Source organism: Megascapheus bottae, chromosome 16, assembly GCF_031878675.1.
Source record: "Megascapheus bottae isolate mThoBot1 chromosome 16, mThoBot2.hap1, whole genome shotgun sequence".
In the NCBI taxonomy this organism is placed as follows: Eukaryota; Metazoa; Chordata; class Mammalia; order Rodentia; family Geomyidae; genus Megascapheus; species Megascapheus bottae.
In genome coordinates, this window is record NC_143524.1 from 12,375,946 (window position 1) to 12,397,237 (window position 21,292).

The following is a 21,292-nucleotide window of genomic DNA, read 5'->3' on the forward strand; positions in this document are numbered from 1 at the left end:
CAGCATTTCTTTTCCTAGAAGGGACTTTGGAGTTTACTTAGTGTGATCTCATTTCTCAGATGAGGAGAAACCCCAAGAGGTCTGTTTAAGTCATATTCCAAGTATGGGGAGCAGATATAGGACTAAAACTTCAGACCTTTAGCCTGGCTGATCAATATTTTTCCTGGAACATCATCCAGCAGGACAAAGCCAGGGTTTACTACCTCTAGTAAAATATTTGGTGACTAAAGAAGTACAGCTCTTCTAAAAAGGGGGCTGGTTCCTTATGACACTTTATGAGAATTTAAGACAACCTCTAATGGTTGTGGCAAAGAGGCATCAGCAGAAGCATACTTCCCAGGAACCTAGGCCAGAAAATGAAAGATATGTCCTGCTTGACTCAAGATCAAGTAGGAGTGAGCCAAACAGAGGTAACAGAGAAAGAATGAGAGAAATACCCAAAATAAGCAAGCCTTTAACAAGTCAGGGAGGAAGGATGGAAAGAAAAGCTAACTCAGAAATCTGTATCTCCAAGATGCAGAAGCCAGGCATACCACAAAGGAGCAAATTTCAGAGCTAGGGAACCTAGCTTCCGAGACCCGGGTGACCTTAATTTTACAACCCAAAGACACATCTATAAATGTCTTATAATCTCCAGATTTTATATAGTATCTCTGCCAGAGAAGGAATCCAGATGTAAACAAGAGGGAACAGAAGTACTTCCTGCATTAAGACCCACAGTCTTCAACAACACTTCCATTCTTCCTCATAGATGCTGGTGGGAATTGTGAGGGCAGTGAGAGTTGGATGAAGCAGAAGGGATACAGAAGTATAATGAAATGCCACTGGAAATGGACACCAACTTATCTCCCTCTCTAGAAAGCAAAGCATGGGGAAAGAGAATGGCAGGATTCTGGATGAATTGAGAAGAGGGAAGGATATTTAAGAAGCCAGGACCCTTCCAGTACATCAAACACAATAATACATACCAATAGATGCCACAAAATTCTCTTCCTTTAAACTTTTGGTGTCCAGCTCCTTAGGAACCTTTCCTGTAGCACTTGGTGCCCAAGGACCCAGCTGGGGGACTCTCAGCTGTGCCATAGCCTTTGGGTCCCCCCGCCCAGCTAGACCAGGATCCTTGCCAATAGGGGTATTTACACTCTCTGTTGGACTTCTCTTCCGCTTGTCTGGTTCTAAGGAAAAGATCAAATACAGAAAGAGGTCAGAAGAGGTAGTATATGGGAATCAAGGTAGGGGAAAGATACAGGAAAATGTAGATAGAACAGAATTACCAGAAAAGCTAAGGCCTGAATTTTCATGATTAAAAAACTGGGCACTGCTAACTCATGCCTGTAATACTAGCTACTCAAGGAACTGAGGATCTCCAAAAGTCCAGGCAAGAAGGTCTGTGAGACTTATCACTAATTAAGCAACAAATAGTTGTAAGTGGAGCTATGGTTCAAGTGGTAGAATGCTAGCCTTAAGTGAAAATGCTCAGAGACAGCACTAGATCCTGGGCTCAAGCCCTAGGACTGGCACCAAAACAAACAGAAGCAAAAAAAAAAAATCTACCACATATAATGTACCAGAAAGAATAAAATCCCAAGGCCTGATGGAACACTGAAAAACTTGCCATGGTGATAAGTACATCGATTTTTTTAGATAAGTGGGAAAGCTGTGGATGGCATGTAGTCCATCAGGTATGATTCCTACCTTTACTATAGTAGTGGGTCTGAGCAATCTCCAGAAGCCCGAAAATGCTGGCCATGCCACCCAAACCTGCATGGGCATAGGACTGCTCCAGGCTGAGGATTGTGCACTTGAGGAGATCTAACATCCCCTTATACACCTTTCGGCTGATCTCCTGCAACAATAACCGAGTACTAGAATTGGTACATTTCCTTCAGCATCCATATACCTTTACCCAATTGATTTTTGATGCCCCAGCTAAACACTGACCACATCTGGAATGACATCTTGCCGCGCATCATCCTCGGACTGCACCGTGCGGTTCAGCTTGCTCAGGACAAAGACTCGAAGCTGCTCACTTTCCAGCAGCCGGCGCACCTTTTTCATGTTGAGCCAGCCCACTCCCTGGCCGTCCAGCACGCTGTGCACTACCTCCTTCAGGAACTGCTGGTTCTCACTATGGGATCCACATACCACTTCTGTGGTCATCTGCTCCTTGGCAGAGCATCCTCCCTTTCCCCAGTTTGCCTTCAAGTATAAAACGCAGAGCCCAGCTTTCAAATAGCTAGAGCCACTAGGTCCCCCATCTCTCCAGATGCCAAGTTTGCCAAGCCCCCACCACTGTGGTTTCATCCTCCTCAACACCTTTATATATGACTGTTACATAGAAATTGAGTCAGCATGGAAATCCCCGGAGCCAGACACAGTGGCTCACACTTGCAATCCAAGCTACTTAGGAGGAAGAAAAAGAAGGATCACAAGAGTCAGGAGTGGTAGAGTGCTTGCCTAGCATGCACGAAGACCCTCATTCAATTCCTTGGTACCACATACATAGAAAAAGCCAGAAGTGTGGGGGGAGGGAAATGGGGACTAAGACATGAGAAAGGGTATCAATGTTTGTGAAGTAATGCACCTTCTATCTGATGAATATAATATAACCCTTCTATTAATTACAATAAAAAATATATGGAAAAAAGTGCTAGTCTTGAGGAAAGTCCAACGACAGTGCTCAGGCTCTGACTTCCAGCCCCAGGAATGAAAAAAAAAAAAAAAAAAGGATCACAGTTCCTGTGACAAAAAAGCAAGACCCCAACAAAAAAAAATAAGCCAAAGGTAATGGCACACTATGGGACACAGGTAGGACTGAAGCTGAGACCAAACAAAAAAATGTAAGATTCTATCTGGAAAAAATAACTAAAGCATCGGGGTGTCATTGGCTCACTCCTGTAATCTCAGCTACTCAAGGGGCTGAGATCTGAGGATCCCAGTTCAAAGCCAACTGGGGCACTAAAGTCCATGAGACTCTTATCTCCAATTAACCACCAGAAAAATGGAAGTGACGTTATGGCTCAAATGGTAGAGGGTTAGGACAGCACCCAGGCCCAGAGTTCAAGCCCCATGGCCAACAAAAAGAAGAAGAAGAAGGAGAAGGAGAAGGAGAAGAAGAGAAAGAAAGAAAGAAAGAAAGAAAGAAAGAAAGAAAGAAAGAAAGAAAGAAAGAAGAAAAGAAGGAAAGAAAGAAAGAAGAAATTAAAGCAAAAAAGTCTAAAGGATTGGAGGAGGTAGCTTAAGTGGTAGAATACTTACCAAGCACAAGCACAAGATCCTGAGTTTAAACCTCACTACTACCAAGAAAATTAAAAATAAAGTGCTGGCTGGGTACCGATCACTGATTTCATCTATCCTGTTGAGAGATCTTCTCTCCCAATCTTCAAGTTTTGTACAGAAATGCCACCTGAGAACCTCTCAAACCATTTTGCTATTTATTACCTAGAATTGCTGGATCGGCCCTGGGGTGATGGAGGTTCTCTTTTCACAGTTGGACTATGTTTAATGACAGATGACTTCTGGTCCACCAAAGCCCTCCTATTTCCTGAAGCAGGGAGGGTAGAAATGAGAAACATCACTGTCATTGTGCAGAAATTCACAGTAGCAAAGTTCTGTGTTGTCACGTTTCATGCCCATTCCCCAGCAAGGCTGGGTGTGGGTGGCACCAGGGCATCACACACAGGTAGAAAGCAGCCATGGCAATGTGGAGGAGGTGGGGAATGGAGACTCAGGCTACTCCACATGCAATGGCGGCACATCCCATGACCAGCATGGGCATCACAGGGGATGGGCAAGGCAGGTCACTCATGTGACAGCTGCTTGCTCCAGGAGGAAGATGGCCCTCAGGCAGGCACAGAAGATGCTAGGGGGGAAAAAAAAAGATCATGCACAGCTCACGGGCAAAACCCACCTTCACCACTCCCGGGGCCGGCTTCAGTAACAATCTCCATTAGAGTATTTAGCCCAAATACTGGGACACAAAATACACAATTAGTAAGTGCACCACAATTCTGCAACCCCTAGATCCCTTGACGGAGCAATAAGTCAGATCATCTGGGCATTCTCCCAAAGCTCAGATGCACATAACCTTGACTCTTGGGTATATTAGAGCTGAAAGCAAAGGACCAGCAGACATCCACGGCTCTGAGAAAGACCATCCTTAAGCCTGTGGCCTCTCAAAGCCAGAGACAAGATAAATGACACAGGAAACCTTCAGGTACTAAACAGGCACATGCAAAAAGAAGGAACACTGGTTTTCATGAAACATCTAGCACAGGGGTCCAGAGCACCTGCAGGTATCCACAGGGAAAAGACATCTTGCAGATGCTGTCATGGGAAGTAGATTGGAACTGTGAGGATGGGAGGGCAGTCGGGAAAAGTGAGCAAATGAGATGAAGCATCAGCATGCAATGAAACAGTTTCAATTGTTCTTCCCTTCAAATACATCAAATGAAAGCCAGAGACACCAATACCTTCCCATCTAATCTACCCAGCCATGTATGGGTTCACAGTAGTCATACTAGTTTCCTATATTCCTGCTCTGAAGCCCATCTGTTCCATTTTCCCACCCTGACCAAAGAACATTCTTTAGATTCCTGACACTTCTAATCACCAGAAGTGAGCAGTCAATTTAAAAGATGCATGGAGTTAGCTCAGCATGGTGATATACAAATATAATCCCAGCTCTCAGAACCTGAGGCAGGAAGATCATGATCTTGAGGCCAGCCTGGCCTACACAAGGAGACCTTCTCTTAAAAAAAATAATTAAATAAGAAAGCATGGAACTGCTTCCCACTGGACTTTCTGCCACAGTTGAATATTTCAGTGTAACATCCAGAGAAAGTACACAAAAATCAAGTTAAATTCAGAAAAGCTCCTCAAACTACAGAGATCACAAGTAAAAATGAAGTTAAGGTCTTAACTGGCCCTGGAAAAACTTCCTGATTCACTCACAACTCCTCAACTTGGCATGAATCCACAGTAAGTGGTTAGACTCCACAAACCCTACCCCACCACAACCACCGTCCTGATGATCCTGAAATTAGTATACGCCACTGAAAAGGTCCCCCCAGAACTAATCCATGGTTGCCATCATCCTGAGATAAAAGAACTTTCTCAAGCTTCAAAGATGTTTCCATCTGACAACCATCAAGAGCTTATGATGTGCAGTGAAAGCCATGAGAAGCAATATGATAGGCGAAAGCCAGATCAAATGATTTGTGGTACACAGGCTCCTGACAAGCCCCTACAGACTGACATATCTTCCAGAGAAACCTGTTTGGCAAAAGTAAGGTTGTAGTTACCTTTTAGACTGGGGAATGGTGTAGTCTTCTCTCGGGCACCTTTGGTTGGCAGTGTGAGGTTTGAAAGACTGAAGCTTGTACTGTGGTTCCGATAGAGGCTGCCTAGTAAGGTGACAATGTGAGAGCAGGGAGTTAGTGGTACAAAGCACTCTATCCAGCAATAACACCATCTTCATGTCCTACCTTTCAAGTTATGTTACAGCAGATTATATAATCTCTGCTCTATCTTAGAAAGGGTCAAGTCTAACATCAAAAAAAAAAAAGAGCCAATGCCTGGATTTGAGCCAATGCTCAAAATCTAGAAACAACTTTCTGTAGCTATCTCTTGTGACAATATCCAAGCTTTTTACTGCTGCTAACATAGAAGAAAAGACCGTAGCAATAAGCTACTGATCTCAAGTGGATGCTGTCTCTTCCCAGCTTTAGAAATCACTCTTAAGCACAGTCATCCCCTGTGATGGCTCTCTGTAGCTCCTACTTCTTCTCCATCTTTAAAGGATACCACCTTCAAAGCTAGAAATAGACTCTAGGCACAAAGATCAATCTCATATAGACTTAAATGCATGATCGTAAAAGTTCCTTGCCACTAAAAAAAAACATATCAGATATCTATCCATATCAATTTTGGTTATACTGTTTCCATAAAGCATATGTTTAAGTGTGTGACTTTTAAAATTGAATGCTTAATTTTCAGTAACCTCTCAGCTATCTTGCCTGAAGCAGACTCAACTATCAGGTACAAAATAATGACGATTTGGCTGTCTTTATTGGTCTCATCTATAAATATTATTCAGAGTCCTCCAAATGATCAGAATTAGTGCTTAGTAATGCCAACCCAACCCTACACTTCAAGTTCCAGGCAATGTGTGCCATCATCAGCCCTACTGTAGAGAAAACAGAAGAAGAAATGAGAGTGCTTAGGCACTTACTGGCAAAAGACATGATGCCCCCGAAGCCCTCGGTGCTGTTGTTGGAGATGGTGGAGTTGGGAGAGCTTGCTCGGGAGTCAGACTCTGCATCTGAGTCACTTGCCAGCTTCAAGCTGTTGGGCCGCAGCAGCTTTTGAGCCCTTGAATGCACAGTGGTACCTGTGAGGCCCAGGCAGGGGTACCTAATCTTGGGAGTGGGCCTATGCTATACCGCAGGTGCTGCTCCTTCCCAAATTCCTAAGGCCCTGGATCAAAGCACTACCCTGAGGGGATGGCAGGACCGAGAGAGCATTCAGACTTCCTCAAGACTTCTGATTAACCCTCACCCAGGGTCCACTGCAGTGAGGTCCTTCAGCCACCCATCTAGAAGGGATCCCAGGCTCTCACCGATTGCCATTGACATGTTGGCTGAATCGGGGGGTGTAGCTTTCCCCCTGCTCATCATCATCTTCCTCAGGGGGAAAGCCATACTGGGGCTCGAAGTACGGATTGTCATAGGTTCGCCGGCGCACTGACCCCTCTCCAATCTCTGTTTGACGCCTGTCCACATTCAATTTGCCAGTGCTGGGAGGCACGGGAGGGAGAGGCTTAGAGATGCCTACTGCTGCCTTATCATCCGTCTCCAAAGAGTCCACAGGTTCCTAAGGATCACATGAATTAAAAAAGTAGTCATCTAGTATCTGATCTCACTTGGGCCAGGCCAGACCAAGGCCTGTCAGATTCCTAGCCTGAAGAAAGTGTGGTACCCCTGGTCTCTGTCCTCACAAACTACACAGATGGCTCATAGGTATACCCAAAAGAAAGCCCAATGATCTCCTTCTTGGGTAGAAACTACATTTCAGAGGCTCTAAACCATAGAGTCTATGGAGTGAAGGATAGAAAACATGTGAAGAAAGAGGCAAGTTAATAGCTAACAGTAATGAGAGCAGTGGCTCTCCCCAATCCTCTCCCCTCTAAGTGCTCACGTACAGAGCTAGCTCCATGGATGATGGTACTAGGACTTCCACTAGCTGTGGTGCTCGAGCTGGAGCGCAGTAGAGGGTTTTCCTGAGAATTTTCACTGTCTGGGCCAGGCTCCTCTGCTTCCTTCTGGTTCTGTGGCTCATCAATCTTCACCTCACTGGCATCCCCTAGTGCTGCGTGTGTCAGAGGGTCCACATCTGCCAAAATCCAAGGAAAACAGATACAGATCACTTGATAATCCAAAAATCCGATCCTTGCCCAGAGCTGGCAAAACTCCCGAACATACTTACTGGGAGTATCACCATTGATGTCACATTTCATCATTTCACTGACAAAGTCACCAAGGGAAGAGTAAGAAGAGCTTGAGTCGTCATAATCCACACTATCACTGCCACTGTAAAGAGCATTTTTGAATTTTTTTAAATCATTATTATAAAGGTGATGTAAAAGGGATTACAGTTATATAAGTCAGGTAAAGAGTACAGTTCTTTTTGGACAATGTCACCCCTTCCCTTTGAAAAGCACAGGGAAAAAAGAAAGAAAGAAAATTAGTAAAGGGGAGACAAAAGTATCTGTAATAAGTGCCTGGGAACACAAAAAGTGATGTACACTTAACTGAAGGTTAGGGAACAAGATAAAGTAAGGAAATCAAGAAAACTAGTCAAGACTTCAAGGACTGACATCTCACTGCTGTGAGATTTTTTTTTCTCCTATATGCTAAAGAAGGGCTAGTGTGAAGGACTATTCACCTGTCATCTGTGGGGTCAGAGTCAGAGTCCCGCTCTGGTGGCACACTTAGCGCCTCAGCCAACTGGGAATTGCCATCATAGACTCGATAGTGGATGGGTTGCAATTGGTGAGCATACCACTTTGGCTTGTCACCAATCAGGGCTGGATCAAACATATCTATACAAAGAGGAAAAGAGAATAGCAATAGAAAACAAAGTAAGTTACGCATAAACAATATATATATATATATATATATTTTTTTTTTTTTTTTTTTTTTTGCCAATCCTGGGCCTTGAACTCAGAGCCTGGGCACTGTCCTTGGACTTTCTCAAGGCTAGAGCTCTACCACTTGAGCCACAGAACCATTTCTGTTTTTTTTTCTATATATGTGGTACCAAGGAATCAAACCCAGTCTTTGTGCATGTTAGGCAAGCACTCGACCAGTAGGTTAAACTCCCAGCCCAAAAGGAAGAATTTCTTAAAGTCTAAAGCAAAACAGGAATATAAGGGACAGGTTAAAGAATAGCAAAAGAATAGGCAAAAGAAGGACCATTAGGAGTATGAAGGCAGAAGATGGTGAGAGTGGAGGCGGTAGACTCACTGTTGTGAATTCTCTGAAAGGCATAGTTGGTGGGGTTAAGAATCCACTCTCCAAAGTACTCCACAGCCTGAGTCCTAGCCAGTTTTTCAGCAAAGGGAGTCTGTCGGGGGCGTGAGGCTAGAAAGGAGCCAGCCTGGAATGCCACCACAGGCCGAGGGAAGAGTCGAAGGGTACGTGTGTGCATCTGAAAACCCTGTAGCACATTGGCAGAGTTGAAGAACCGTACCATGGCCACTCTGAGAAAGAAGAGAATGGTAAAAAAAACTCAAGACCCGTATGTTATGAACAAGGATTCTCACACCCAAAAGTCTTCATATCATCTCTCAACACCATCATTTCACATGCTTCTAACATCAAGGGGGGACTATCTTAAATAATCATCAGCCCAGCAGGGTGAGGTGGCTCATGCCTATAATACTAGCTATTCAGTGGCTGAGATCTGAGGATCAAGGTTCAAAGCCATCTGGGGCATTACAAAGCACATGAGACTCTTATCTCCAATTAATCACCAGAAAACTGGAAGTGGTACGGTAGCTCAAGGGGAAGGGCAGTAGACGTGAGCTGAAGAGCTCAGGGACAGCGCCTAGGCCCAGAATTCGACAAAAAAAAAAGAAAAAAGAAAAAAAGAATCGTCAGTACTTCTCTGAGAATGAAATAGCTGTTTCTTCTTGCATTTGTTACAAATATATACATTATTTTGTGCCTGTCCAGGAACTTAGGGCTTGGGTGCTATTCCTGATCTTTTTTACTTAATGCTAGCTAGTACTTTATCATTTGAGTTTGTGTGTGTGTGTGTGTGTGTGTGTGTGTGTGTGTGTGTGTGCACACGCAGGCGTGCATGCTTAATTGAAGAAAAGAATCTCATGGACTTTCCTGCTTGGGCTGGCTTTCAAATCATGTCCTGACTAGCTAGGATAATAGGTGTGTGCCACCAAATACATACATTTTAAATATAAAGGAAAACACCTTAGCTCTGAAAAGTAGTCTGTCCTCAAGTCAGGAGTACAATGAAGTAAAGGACTCATAATTTGTACAGTTAGCTGTGTCTCACCTGGTTGCAACATCCACTGAATCCACATCATTGCCATAGATAAGTGGGTTGAATTCAGTGGAAGGTGTAGACTGCAGGTCACTAGAAGGCCTTCCCAAGAGAAGCGGGATCTCCTGGCCCTCATGAAATTTCTCCAGATTGAGAATGGGCTGAGTGTTGAGACTCATGCTGGCAAGGGCCTGTGGAATAAGACATTCCTCACCTAAGGCAGATCTCTGGCAGCTAGCCATCCACAGCAACTAAGAATGAGCTCTGTTGGTTATCTACATCACCACACACTCTGTCAAAAAGCACAAAGAATTGTGCTTATCTGCAAATTGTGGCTAACCCATTTCAAAACCTTCATCTTTGAAAAAAAATCCAAATATAGTTCAGAAAATACATAGCTCTTCATCTCAAGTCCACCTAGTTCAAAGCAATTTCACCAGATCTGAAGTCAAGCACAGCTGTTTTCAAGTCAGATTTTTAAACTAAACTATAAAAACCAAGCTTCTCTACAGGACTGAAGGAACAAAACCCTCAAGTGCTCAGTACTCCCTACTTAAGCAAGCCCCTAAGAGACTCCCCATGGCAGTTAGAAAAACACTAATGGAGATCACTAGTGAAATATTAGTGAGCACAGAAATCACCCAGGATGTTGTTAGAACTGCATACTGAAGATGATTCTGCACTGTTAACAAGTTCTGATACAGCTAATGCAGCTGGTGCAAGTACATACTTTGAAAAGCAGGGAGAGTTATACAGATCTCAACTCCTACAAAGTTTAAAAATAATAAATCGGCATAATTCCACAAATCAATCTCTCCATCTCCTTAGTCATCAAGACCAAAAACATAGCAAGGACAGCTAGAGAACTTTCTGAACTTGCAATCTTCACCACTCTGCAGCAACAAGATATCATATTACATCAGCAGTGATGAAGCAAGCCAGTGAGAAGGATGATACAATATGACCCATTTCAGTTCAAGTATGATACCATCTAGAGGGACTACAGAATACTTCAGACAACACAGACAAAAATGTTTCTAAAGACCCTCACATGAGAGTGCAATTCCTAAAAATAAGGACAAGGCTATCTACTGGTGGTCCTACAAAACACATAAAGCAGGAAAGGGGAATGGGACCTTGTCACACTTTACCTTCAGGTACTGTGTTTGGCATGCAGAAGAAGAAAAATCAAAGAAAAAGAGATGTGAAAGTTTACTCAAAGAAAGGAATTTTGAGGAACTGGGATGAATTCAAGAAGATAAGATTTAAAAAGCCAGAGCATCCAAACTACCAACTGCCACCTTACAAGACTGAGAGAATGTTCCAAGGCCACAAAGAATTGCAACCATGATAACAAACAGAAAGTAAAGGTTGTCTTATACAGCATCACAAGCATTATGGGTGATAGGGTATACAATAAAGTAGAAGAAATCATTCTCAGATTCATCCTGTCTCTCCAAATTGGGATATATTTCCTCTTATCCCATCTAAGTTAAAGAAATCTTATGCCACAGTAAGCCCAAAAGGAAGCTGGCTATTAGAAGAGCTGTCTTTCCTCCATTACCTTATTGCATTTCTTACTCCTTCTTCTCTCTCATTCATCACTTACCTGCTTTAAGTGTTTTTTCAGCTCTAACGACTCTGGTTCTGGCAGAACAGGTAACATTTCTGCATTAGTGGGGGCAATCACCTATACCAGAGTAAAGAGAAGAGGTACAACCTCATAATTAACTGCTCACGTGTTTCATTTCTATGTTAACTAATAAGCATAGGGAGATTTAATATATATGTCATATACATACCACACTCTGTAACTGTACATATAAGATACATATATACATATGATAAGCATTCACATCTGGAAGGAAATATGATTGGTGAGGATCTCTGAATAATAAAACTATGACTCTTTATTTCTTCTTCATACTTTTTCTTTCTTTTTTTGGGGGGGTGGTCAGTCATGGGGCTTAAATTCTGGGTCTGGGCACTGTCCCTGAGCTTTTCAGCTCAAGCCTAGTGCTCTACCACTTTGAGCACTGGTCCACTTCTGATTTTCTGGTGGTTAATTGAAGATAAGGGTCTCATGGCCTTTCCTGCTTAGGCTGTCTTTGAACTGAGATCCTCAGATCTCAGCCTCCTAAGTAGCTAGAATATTACAGCACACTGCTTGTATTAGAAAAGTTTCTTATTGGAAACCATATCCCATATATAGCAGGCTGCCTACACTATATATATGTATATACACTATATATGTGTATGTGTGTATATACATATATATACATGTATATATACATGTATACATGTGTATATATAAATACAGTATACATATACTCTGTGTGTGTGTATATATATATATATATATATATATATATATTCTGCCCATTCTGCCCTACTGCTCTTAGAGAATGTAGGAGGAGCTCTTAATAATGGCAAAACTAAATCCCGTAATTTTTTGAAGGCTAAGCAAGGGCGTATCTGGCCAATAAAATAATATTAGAAAAACACTGTTTCAAAAAAAGAAAAAGAAAAACACTGTTTCAATAAGTCACACAATAGAAATCATCTAGAACAGGGAGAACTGTGGGCCTGATCTAGAGCACAATCCCATTTTCATTCTGCCAAGAACCTTACCCTGTTGCTGTCCAGATCCACTAGCCATACGTCATCAGGCATTTTGAAGTCTAGTTTGTAGAGAAAGAAACTTGCAGGGACTCCAATGATGTATGGAGTTGGAGCCAACAGCAGCTATGAAGAGGACAAAGAAGATAAGAAGCAAAGATAAATCCTATCATGAGTATTTATCAAGTTAGCAATTTTCTAGATAAGGAAATACAGACCTATATCCCCTTTGCAAAATATTTAAGGTTCCATGTATTTCAAAACATAGAATTTTTCAGAATTTAGAAAGGTAGCATAATGTCTTTTCTATATATTATAGAACACCTAAAGCCACACATAGCAAATAGTCTACAATCATTATCTATCATTAACTGTTATTTAAAAACAAACAAACTATGCCTAAGCCCAGAGTTCAAGCCCCACAACCGACAAAAAAAATAGCCCATAACAACTAGAAGGCCAGGCACTGGGGGCTCATATCTGTAATCCTAGTACTCAGGAGACTAAGAAGCAGAGGTTCATAATTCAAAGACAGCTTGGGGAGAAAAGAATGTAAGACTCCACCTCCAAAATAACCAGCAAAAAGCAGGGCTGAAAGCATGGCTCAAGTGGTAGAGTATCAGACAAACAAGTAAAGGCAAACAAATTCAGGGTCCTAAGTTCAAATACTAGTACCACCAAAAAAAAAAAGTATTAATAAGTTCTGGGTTCTACACCAGTTCAGTTCAAATCAATCAGATTTTGCCGACAGATCTATAAGGAATTGAGGACCAGTACTGACTTTCAGGTTCTCTGGGCAGAGGTGAGAAAAATCAGAGGACACCTAAGACTCACCTGCTCTGCAGATGCCATGCAGGTGGGAAGCAGCGGGATGACAGGAAACATGTACTCGAGGGGGTAGATCATTGCCACAAACGCCATCACGGACATGGAAAGTGCATTGTAGTCTCGAGACTGCAGCACCACCTGCCATGAAGATGAATTCACACAAAGTAAGAAATTTTGAAAAAACTTCCACCACTACAATTTAATTTCTGTCTCACTGTGTCTACACTTGAAGCTTTGCTTCCACAATCACCAGTGTTCCATATCCCACCATGCTTGTCACTTTCCAACCCCAGCCCCATACTAATCATCCCTTGATTCACCATGGTTCTAGCTCTTTCACCCCCCATCCCAGGATCATGCATTGAAGCAAAACTACTGAAACTGTTTAGTAGATTAGTGTGATTAAGGATACATCCCACATGGTACCAGAACCTCAATTCAACCCACAACTACCATTATCTGCTGGTATTGGTACCATGTTACTTCCCAAAAGTGAAAATAGGAAAAAGACATAATCCCTTACACTCAGCTTCTGTCTTACTGCACAGATCTTTTGCTAGAAAGGCCCATAAGGTGGACCCTCTCACCTTGTGCTCTAACAGGATACAGGTTAGCACCTGAAGACAAGCATCCACACCCAGAAGTTCCAAAGGAAGGTGAAGTGGGAAATCCACGAGAGTGAATCGAGATGGATCTGGAAGCGCAAAGGTCAGAGCAGGCTGAAGCTCCTGGGGTAGGACCTCAATGTCCACTCGCTTCTGTCCAGAGACAGGAACTGGGGAGTGCAGCAATCGATAGATCCAGGCCTCAATCTCTCGAAGGTCATGCAGAAGAGCACTTGACTTTTCTTCCACTAGCAGTGATCCAGTAAAGATTCTCCACATGGTATCTCTGAGGGATAGACATCAAGAACCAAACCCAAACATCAGGAGCTGATATCCTACTGCTATCCAATATAACCATGGAAGGTATAATGATGAAAACTAGAAAAGAATTATCATTGGAAAAGCCTACTCATTCAGCTCAGTTGGGACTAGAGGGCACAGAGAAGAGCAAGAACAGAGTGAAAATAAGTACATAGTGGTTCACGTCTATAATCCTAGCTATACAGGAGGCTGAGATCTGTGGATTGGGGTTCAAAGTTACCCCAGGTAGGAAATTCCATGAGACTCTTATCTCTAATTGGCCACCACAGAGCCAGAAGTGGAGCTGTGGCTCAAGTGGTAGGGTGAGAAGTTTGAGCCATAAGAGCCCAGAGACAGCATCCAAGCCTTGAGTTCAAGCCCAGGACCAGCACTCACACACACAAATATATCCATACATATGTATATCTATGTATACATAAATACATACACATATATGAATACATATGAAAAGACATGATGTTGTTCAAGCCCCAGGACAGGACCATCTCTCTCTCACACACTCACACACACTCACACACACTCACACACACACACACAAAATGTTTATGTGAAAGGATCCAATGCCATACCACCACACAGCAAACTCCTGAACTCCTTAAATAAATTGTGGTAGGTGGTCTAACTTCCCAACAGTCTTTTGCTCAGTAAGGTCTGGTCTCAAGGACCTCAACCTGAAGAAAACCAATCATAACTAATCTTTAAATGCTTCCCCCTTCTTCTAAACATAAGAAACAAATCTTACCTTTGTACACCTCGTGGGATGCCCAACTTCTTTCCCAGTAGCCTTTCACTACAGCAATCTACCAGCCGTTTGAGTGTATAGAGACACTCCCGGAAGGTGGAAAAGAAAGGGTAGTGGCTGAGCACACACAGGGATGTGAGAGTACTGTTGCGAGATCGACTGCTCCCCTTGGCCCGGCGTTTGCCCCGAGGAGACTGGTTCACATCAGGGGTGGAGTCAGCACTCGGAGGCTGCAGGGATGAGCCACTCTCTGAGATCTCGGTGCCTACTTCTTCTGGGGCACAGGTAGCCCGGGTGCCTTCCTTTCCACGCGACCCTGTTACCCCCTCCCCCTTTTCCTTAGGCATCCGCTTTTGGAAGGAGCGGTAGAAGTTAACACATATGCCATAACGTGTGACTCCAGTGTCCTTGTCAGTGAGGGTGAAGACAAAAGAGGTATCATCCCGAAGGCTCATGCGCCGCTGACGCACACTCAGGCAGCCCTCTGGCTGGCAGAAGAACACTACATCTGGGGGAAGGGGAAACTCCGCATGATCCTCTAGTGGGTATCGGCGCAGCAGTTCAGGAGTCTGGGCTACACTATCGCTGCTTGGGTGCCTAAAGGACAAAGACAAACTCAGCAGTTAAAGGGCTAGAACATACTATCAAATGTTAACCACAGTTAAAAATAATACAGCTCAGGGCCAAGAGTGTGGCCTAGTGATAGAGTGCTTGCCCAGCATGCATGAAGACCCAGGTTTGATGCCTTGGTATCACATACATAGAAAAAGCCGAAAGTGATGCTGTGGCTCAAGTGGTAGACTCTAGCCTTGAGAAAGCCCAAGGACAGTTCTCAGGCCCTGAGCTCAAGCTCCAAGACTGGCAAAATAATAATAGTAATAATAATGATAAAGCTCAAAATGCTCTCTTGGATAAATTAAGCTAACTGTAGGACTCTGAAAAGTGTGGATACTCCTGGCAATGTTTAGCAGGCAGGCTACATAAACTCTGCATGGTCATGAATACATATTCTGAAATAATACTTTTGATAATAAAATGATCATAGCTCTTCTAAAGTATATTAGCTAATAAATTACCAAAAAAATATCACCTGGAGGTATAAAAGAAACACAATGTGCTTTTTTTCTTTTTTTTTTTTTTTTTCAAAATAAAGTGTATATTTGGCTTGGTGCTGATAGATAATACCTGTAATCCTAGTTACTTAGGAAGTTGAGATCTGAGGATCATGGTACCAAGCCAACACAGGCAGGAAAGTCTGTGAGAATCTTATCTCCAATTAACTACCCAAAAGCCAGAAGTAGGACTGTGACTCAAATTGTAAAGCACCAACCTTGCTTGAGTAAAAAAAAGTCTAAGAAATAGAACCCAGGACTTAATTTCAAGCACTAGTACTAGTACACACATACAAAAAGAATGTATTCAGCCAAGTGCTGGTAGCTCATGCCTATTATCCTAGCTACTCAGGAGGCTGAGATATAAGGATCGAGGTTCAAAGCCAGCCAGGTACAAAAGTCTGTGAGACTCTTATCTGCAATTAATGAGCAGAAAACCGGAAGTGGTACTGTGGCTCAAGTAGTAGAGTGCTAGCCTTGAGCTGAAGCGCTCAGTGATAGCACCCAAGCCCGGAATTGAAGCCCAACACTGACCAAAAAAAAAAAAAGTATGTGTTCACTCAAATTTAGAAAGATATAAGTGTAGAGTTTTGTCATTTTTCTCTAGACCAAATTGTCAACCCACCCAACTTATGTTGTTTTCCCTATTCGCACTTATGTTTCCATCAGGGTAAAGTAATATGGAAGAATAAGATATGCAAAGTCACATGAAAACAGGGAAGGAGAATAACTGAAGTTTCTGTGGTTGTCCCAGATGACAAGACAATATCAAGTTTTAGTTACCTGGCCCCTACAATCACAAGATAGTCAAGTAACCGAGGGCAGAATTTCTTCTTTTGCACCATGGTTCCAATTCATCAGTTTATCTGAGAAACTTCAGTGTCCTGAGCAAGGGAGGAGTCAGCATTTCCAGAAGGAATTCTGATATGATCTGAAAATTCAAGTTCAATAGGAAAAAAAGTACTGATAAGATCCATTGCTGTGTGCTAGGAAATCATCCCTCTCAATTTCATCCTGGCCAGGGTCACAGGTTGAAAGGACTTCTACTTCAGTATTAAGGATAGGAGAAATTGACACTTGCCTTGTCTAGTGAGCATCTAAGCTGATGAGCTGCTAAGCCAAATATCAAGTAGGCTAGACATGTGGCAGAGCATTTGCCTTGTATGCACAAGGCCCTGGGTTTAATTTCTAGCACTGTAAAAAGAGGGCAAGGAGTTTTTGGTCCCATGAAACCCCATTCTTATCAACTTGTTCATTCCCAAGCCTATTTCTTGGGGCTTTGTTTCTGAAAAAAACAACAACAATGTAGGTAGTCTAATATGGACTCAGTTATTATAACAAAAATTAAGTCACTTTCAGGACTGTTCCAGGGGTAATCGGAATCAAATGAGATTCTTCAATTAGCACTAATCAGCACTTCTAGATCTAGGTGGAGATCTAATAGTTCTGTTTCAACAATCTGCATCCAGCTTGATGTGAATCTATCATACAGACTTTCTAATTAATTGCACTCAGACAATAACAACAGCTGGTTACTCTAGCTCATGTGATCTCATGTGAAGAATGTCCCTAACAACCTCATCTCAACCACTCCTCGCTCTCTCTCTTCCATAAATAAAGGGGTCAGGTGGCTACTGCTGCAGGCTCTGCCCTTGGTGCTGAACCAAAAGTTCTCTATTCTAGCCTTGGAATCGGAATCAGTAAACCACACTTACAGAAGAGGCTCTGTCCACTCCACCTTACAGAGATTATTAATTAGGAACAGAAAATAATCGGATTTCTTCAAAGAAAGGACAGGTATTCCAAGGAATTTCTAAACTACAGTTCTAATATTAGGAAACACTTACATGATCTTAATCATCTGTAAGCTTCTGTTAGGTCTCTATGTACTTCTGTATATAAAATACTTCAGTACACTAAAGGACTACATCCAGTTCTGCCTCTGTGCTCTGAATAGAGGTCACACTGAGACCTTCTTCGCTGTATACATAGAGCACATAGAGCAACCCATTGCATCAACATGCAAACACACACACACAACTCCTTCATTTATTGTTGTATGTACTTCCATACTGTATATATCCTCTTTGTATGCTAAGGCCATACTTGATTCAGATAATGATTAGAACTAATTTTTCTCCTCTAATAATAAGTAAGACTTATTTACAACACCTCTGATGCCCTCAAAATATGCTCCCTCTTTTGCTTTGCTCCCAACAGAGGACCCACAGGTAATAGGATTCAGTTGTGTCTCCATAGCGACTCTGGCTCCCCGCACTATTTATAGCAGAGCCACAGCCCCTCCCCTGTTGGTGACCGCACAGTGCTAGCAGCTGCTACTCCAGTTGGCCAGAGCCCACAACAATTCACTTTCCCTAAACCCGAAGACACAGCCTCCAATGACAGCATCTGCTAAGAATTAGGTTATCTCCTCCTGTTCATTTGTACTTTGACCCAATTGTGGCTTTTTCCAGAGCTATCTCAATACCATATTACCAAACCTGTCATACACACACTCATTTCTGGGGGCCACACTGTTTAATGACTCCAAACAATTTCTTGGTTCTCCCAACTGCTAGAGACATAAGCATACTGCACAAGATGAGACAAACTGAGCTCAGCATCTCCTAAGCAGAACAAAAAAAGGGAAGAGAATGGAGACAAAATGTGATATAGACAAAAACATGATTCATTCTATAATAGTTATGTTGAGGGCCAGGAGTGTGGCCTAGGGGTAGAGTGCTTCCCTAGCACCCACAAAACCCTTAGTTTGATTTCTTGGTACCACATACACAGAAAAAGCCAGAAGTGGTGCTGTGGCTCAAGTGGTAGCGTGCTAGCCTTGAGCAAAAGAAACTCACTCAGTGCCCAGGCCCTGAGCTCAAACCCCAGAACTAGAAAAAAATAAAATAAAAAGGAAGGAAGGAAGGCAGGCAGGCAGGCAGGGAAAGAGGGAGAGGGAGAGGGAGGGAGGGAGAGAGAAGCAGAGAGGGGGAGGGGGGAGGGAGGGAGGGAAGGAGGGGGAGAGAGAGAGAGAGAGAGAGAGAGAGAGAGAGAGAGAGAGAGAGAGAGAGAGAGAGAGGGAGAGAGAGAGAGAAATATATTGAAATGTCCAGAGTGAGAATCAAAGCATCTCAAAGTACAACTCTGGTCCTATAAGGACTATCTTATAATATAGGTTTACAATGAAAAGTAGAAACTCCTGGCTAAAGTCTCCAAGATGGGGCTTAGAGCACCTCTTACTGATAAATTAGGCACTGAAGTCTTTCCAGGATTGGTGGGATTATGACCCTTATCCAAACTCAAGTCATTATGTTCAAGAGTCCTCTCCTTCTAGGACTCTAAGGATCTTGGTATCTTGTGACTACCTTAGCTTCCAGTGGAGCTTTTTTGCAACCACAATTCATATCTCACCAACTGCTACTGCCTTTATTCAGGCTGCAGAGCCTAATCAAGGCCTTTCTTCCCATTTCCTGGTGTCTTTTCTATTCCACAGACTCTAATTCTTCTAACATCAACTACAACTCCTACTGTCTTCATAACCAGCCAGACTCTACCTCTTGCCTCAATCCTGTTTACTAATGCAGAACCCCTAGCTGCTGTCCCCATTTAATGCACATGCATCGTTTAGTTACAAATACATACCTTCTGCTGAAGTCCTACAACACCCTAGACTCCATAGATCTCTAGGTTATCCGTGCCTTTTCAGCCTTTGCTAACTAACCCTTTGGGGGCCGGATCTTAGTAAAAACCACAGGCACCCAACCTGAGGACATCTTTGCTGACGTGAGCACCACGGGAGACTCTTCACCCCTCCTCCCCTTCCCCAGGCAGTGACCTTGCAAGTTCATCAGCACAGACTGGTCCAGCTTGAGGGAGAACTGGAGCAATGAGGCTGGAGATAGGTAGGGCTGGGGAAGAGGGAGGAGCACAGGAAGAGGAGGAAGAATTTAGATGCATGGGGATGGGAGGGTGAGCAGGTGCAGGAAAGAATAAGTTCGTATCTCCACACTTCAGCAGATCAAAACCGAAACATGTGTGTATCCGTGTGCGAGTGTGTGCGCGTGCATGAATGTAAAAGAGCCAAACGCGAATCTCGAAATCCTGATGGAAAATAAGACCCGCACGCACGCGCACACAGACACACGCGCACCAGCACACACGCCAGGTGCCTGTGCCGATCGGGCCCGGGGCTGGACAGTTCTGCCCGCCTCCTCACCTGCTGGACAGTTCCCCGCCCCCGCCCCGGAACCCGCGCCGCCCGTCAGGCAGGGAAGGGGCCGCGCCGTGCCAACGCCCCCGGCCCGCACGCGCCCCCACCCCGGGCCGCGCCCCGCCCCTCCCCGGACCCCCGCGGACTCCACGCCCCCCTCAAGTCCCTTCAGGGCCTCCCCAAACACCCCGCGCTCCCGAAGCCCCGTTTCCTCGCAGACGCCGCGGCTACCCAGGACCCTCTTCACCCACCCCGCCGAGGAGCCCCGCGCAAAGGTCCGGACTCTCGTACCTCCCGGGTGTCCAGGAACCTGCCGGGCTCCCCGCCGGGAGCGCCGCTGTCCCCCGCGAGGCGCCGCCGTGCGCGGGCGCCAGTTCCGCGTCCGCACGGGGTGGGGGCGCGCACTGCTCGGCGGCGGAGCGGGAGGGGGAGGCTGAGGGGGCCGGGGCCGTACCATCCACCGCCGGGGTGGGGGAAGGAGGGTCGTACCACACGAGCGCGGGAGGTGGAGCCGAGCTTCGGAGGGACACACCTCTGGTGAGGGGCGTTGGGCCAGCCCAGCGTCGCCGGGAGCCCCGGGGGAGAACTCAAAGGACAAGCGCTTGGTTCTCGTTGTTCGCTTTGATCACAGAGCCCGTTTTAACGAAAGAACGCTTTAATCCGAGAGCGAGTTGTCAAGAGGAGCGGCCCCCGAACGCTTTCCGCCCACCTCGTCGAACCTCGCCTCACGCCAGCCCACCCCTACCCCCCGCACGCGGCTTGGAAGTGCCCGGCCGCCCGGACTGGAAGGCGGAATAGCCGGCCGACGGACTCTACCAATTCGGTGTGGCGGGGAGGTGGGGTGGGGAGGGCGGGGACTGAAGGCGCGGCCGCGGCGACACCTCCACCGGTGCGCGCCCCGCGGCGTGAGCGGGGCGAGAGCGGCGCCGCGGTGCCCGCTGGGAAATGGAGTCCACGGCTCAGGGCCACGTTCCCGCTCCGGCCCGACCCTCCCACCACTCCACCCCGGCCCTCCGGGGCGGGGGCCTCTTGGCTCGCAGGGTCTGGGGACCGGGAGTAGGGATTTTTCCGGTCCTAGATCTTGCAGGTTGTGTGTGTCCTCTTTCATCCGCCCAGGGAAAAACGAAGGCATGAGTCACGTCTGTGAGGTGCACCGCAGAGCACGGAAGTTCCACCCGCTCCCACCTAGCCCACCGTTCGGGAGGAGCGCGGTCTGAGACGCCTCAGCAGTTGCATGGCGGGCCCCTGTTACTGACAGCCTCGACTGAGTCTGGAGGCGGATGCTAAA

General features: G+C 44.9%; 1 protein-coding gene across 50 annotated transcripts in view; it reads right to left on the bottom strand.

The window, feature by feature from the left end:
• Madd (MAP kinase activating death domain) overlaps positions 1–20,323 on the bottom strand; it is a 43,989-nt gene extending 23,666 nt beyond the window's left edge. For 15 of the 50 annotated variants that reach the window (XM_090347743.1, XM_090347736.1, XM_090347733.1 and 12 more), the window contains exons 1-20: positions 20,296–20,323; positions 16,575–16,722; positions 14,680–15,276; positions 13,599–13,902; positions 13,018–13,149; positions 12,196–12,309; positions 11,174–11,254; positions 9,577–9,755; positions 8,526–8,761; positions 7,945–8,101; positions 7,486–7,589; positions 7,202–7,392; positions 6,620–6,873; positions 6,233–6,372; positions 5,304–5,405; positions 3,911–3,970; positions 3,442–3,544; positions 1,942–2,128; positions 1,696–1,846; positions 969–1,175 (exon numbers count right to left, since the gene is read on the bottom strand). In XM_090347743.1, the coding sequence (XP_090203869.1) occupies positions 969–1,175; positions 1,696–1,846; positions 1,942–2,128; positions 3,442–3,544; positions 3,911–3,970; positions 5,304–5,405; positions 6,233–6,372; positions 6,620–6,873; positions 7,202–7,392; positions 7,486–7,589; positions 7,945–8,101; positions 8,526–8,761; positions 9,577–9,755; positions 11,174–11,254; positions 12,196–12,309; positions 13,018–13,149; positions 13,599–13,902; positions 14,680–15,276; positions 16,575–16,636 (3,361 nt within the window). In that variant the 5' untranslated portion in view covers positions 16,637–16,722; positions 20,296–20,323. The remainder of the gene's footprint in view (positions 1–968; positions 1,176–1,695; positions 1,847–1,941; positions 2,129–3,441; positions 3,545–3,910; positions 3,971–5,303; positions 5,406–6,232; positions 6,373–6,619; positions 6,874–7,201; positions 7,393–7,485; positions 7,590–7,944; positions 8,102–8,525; positions 8,762–9,576; positions 9,756–11,173; positions 11,255–12,195; positions 12,310–13,017; positions 13,150–13,598; positions 13,903–14,679; positions 15,277–16,574; positions 16,723–20,295) is intronic. The other 35 variants (XM_090347761.1, XM_090347750.1, XM_090347756.1 and 32 more) reach the window with 5 other exon arrangements.
• Between the last annotated feature and the right edge of the window lie 969 nt (positions 20,324–21,292).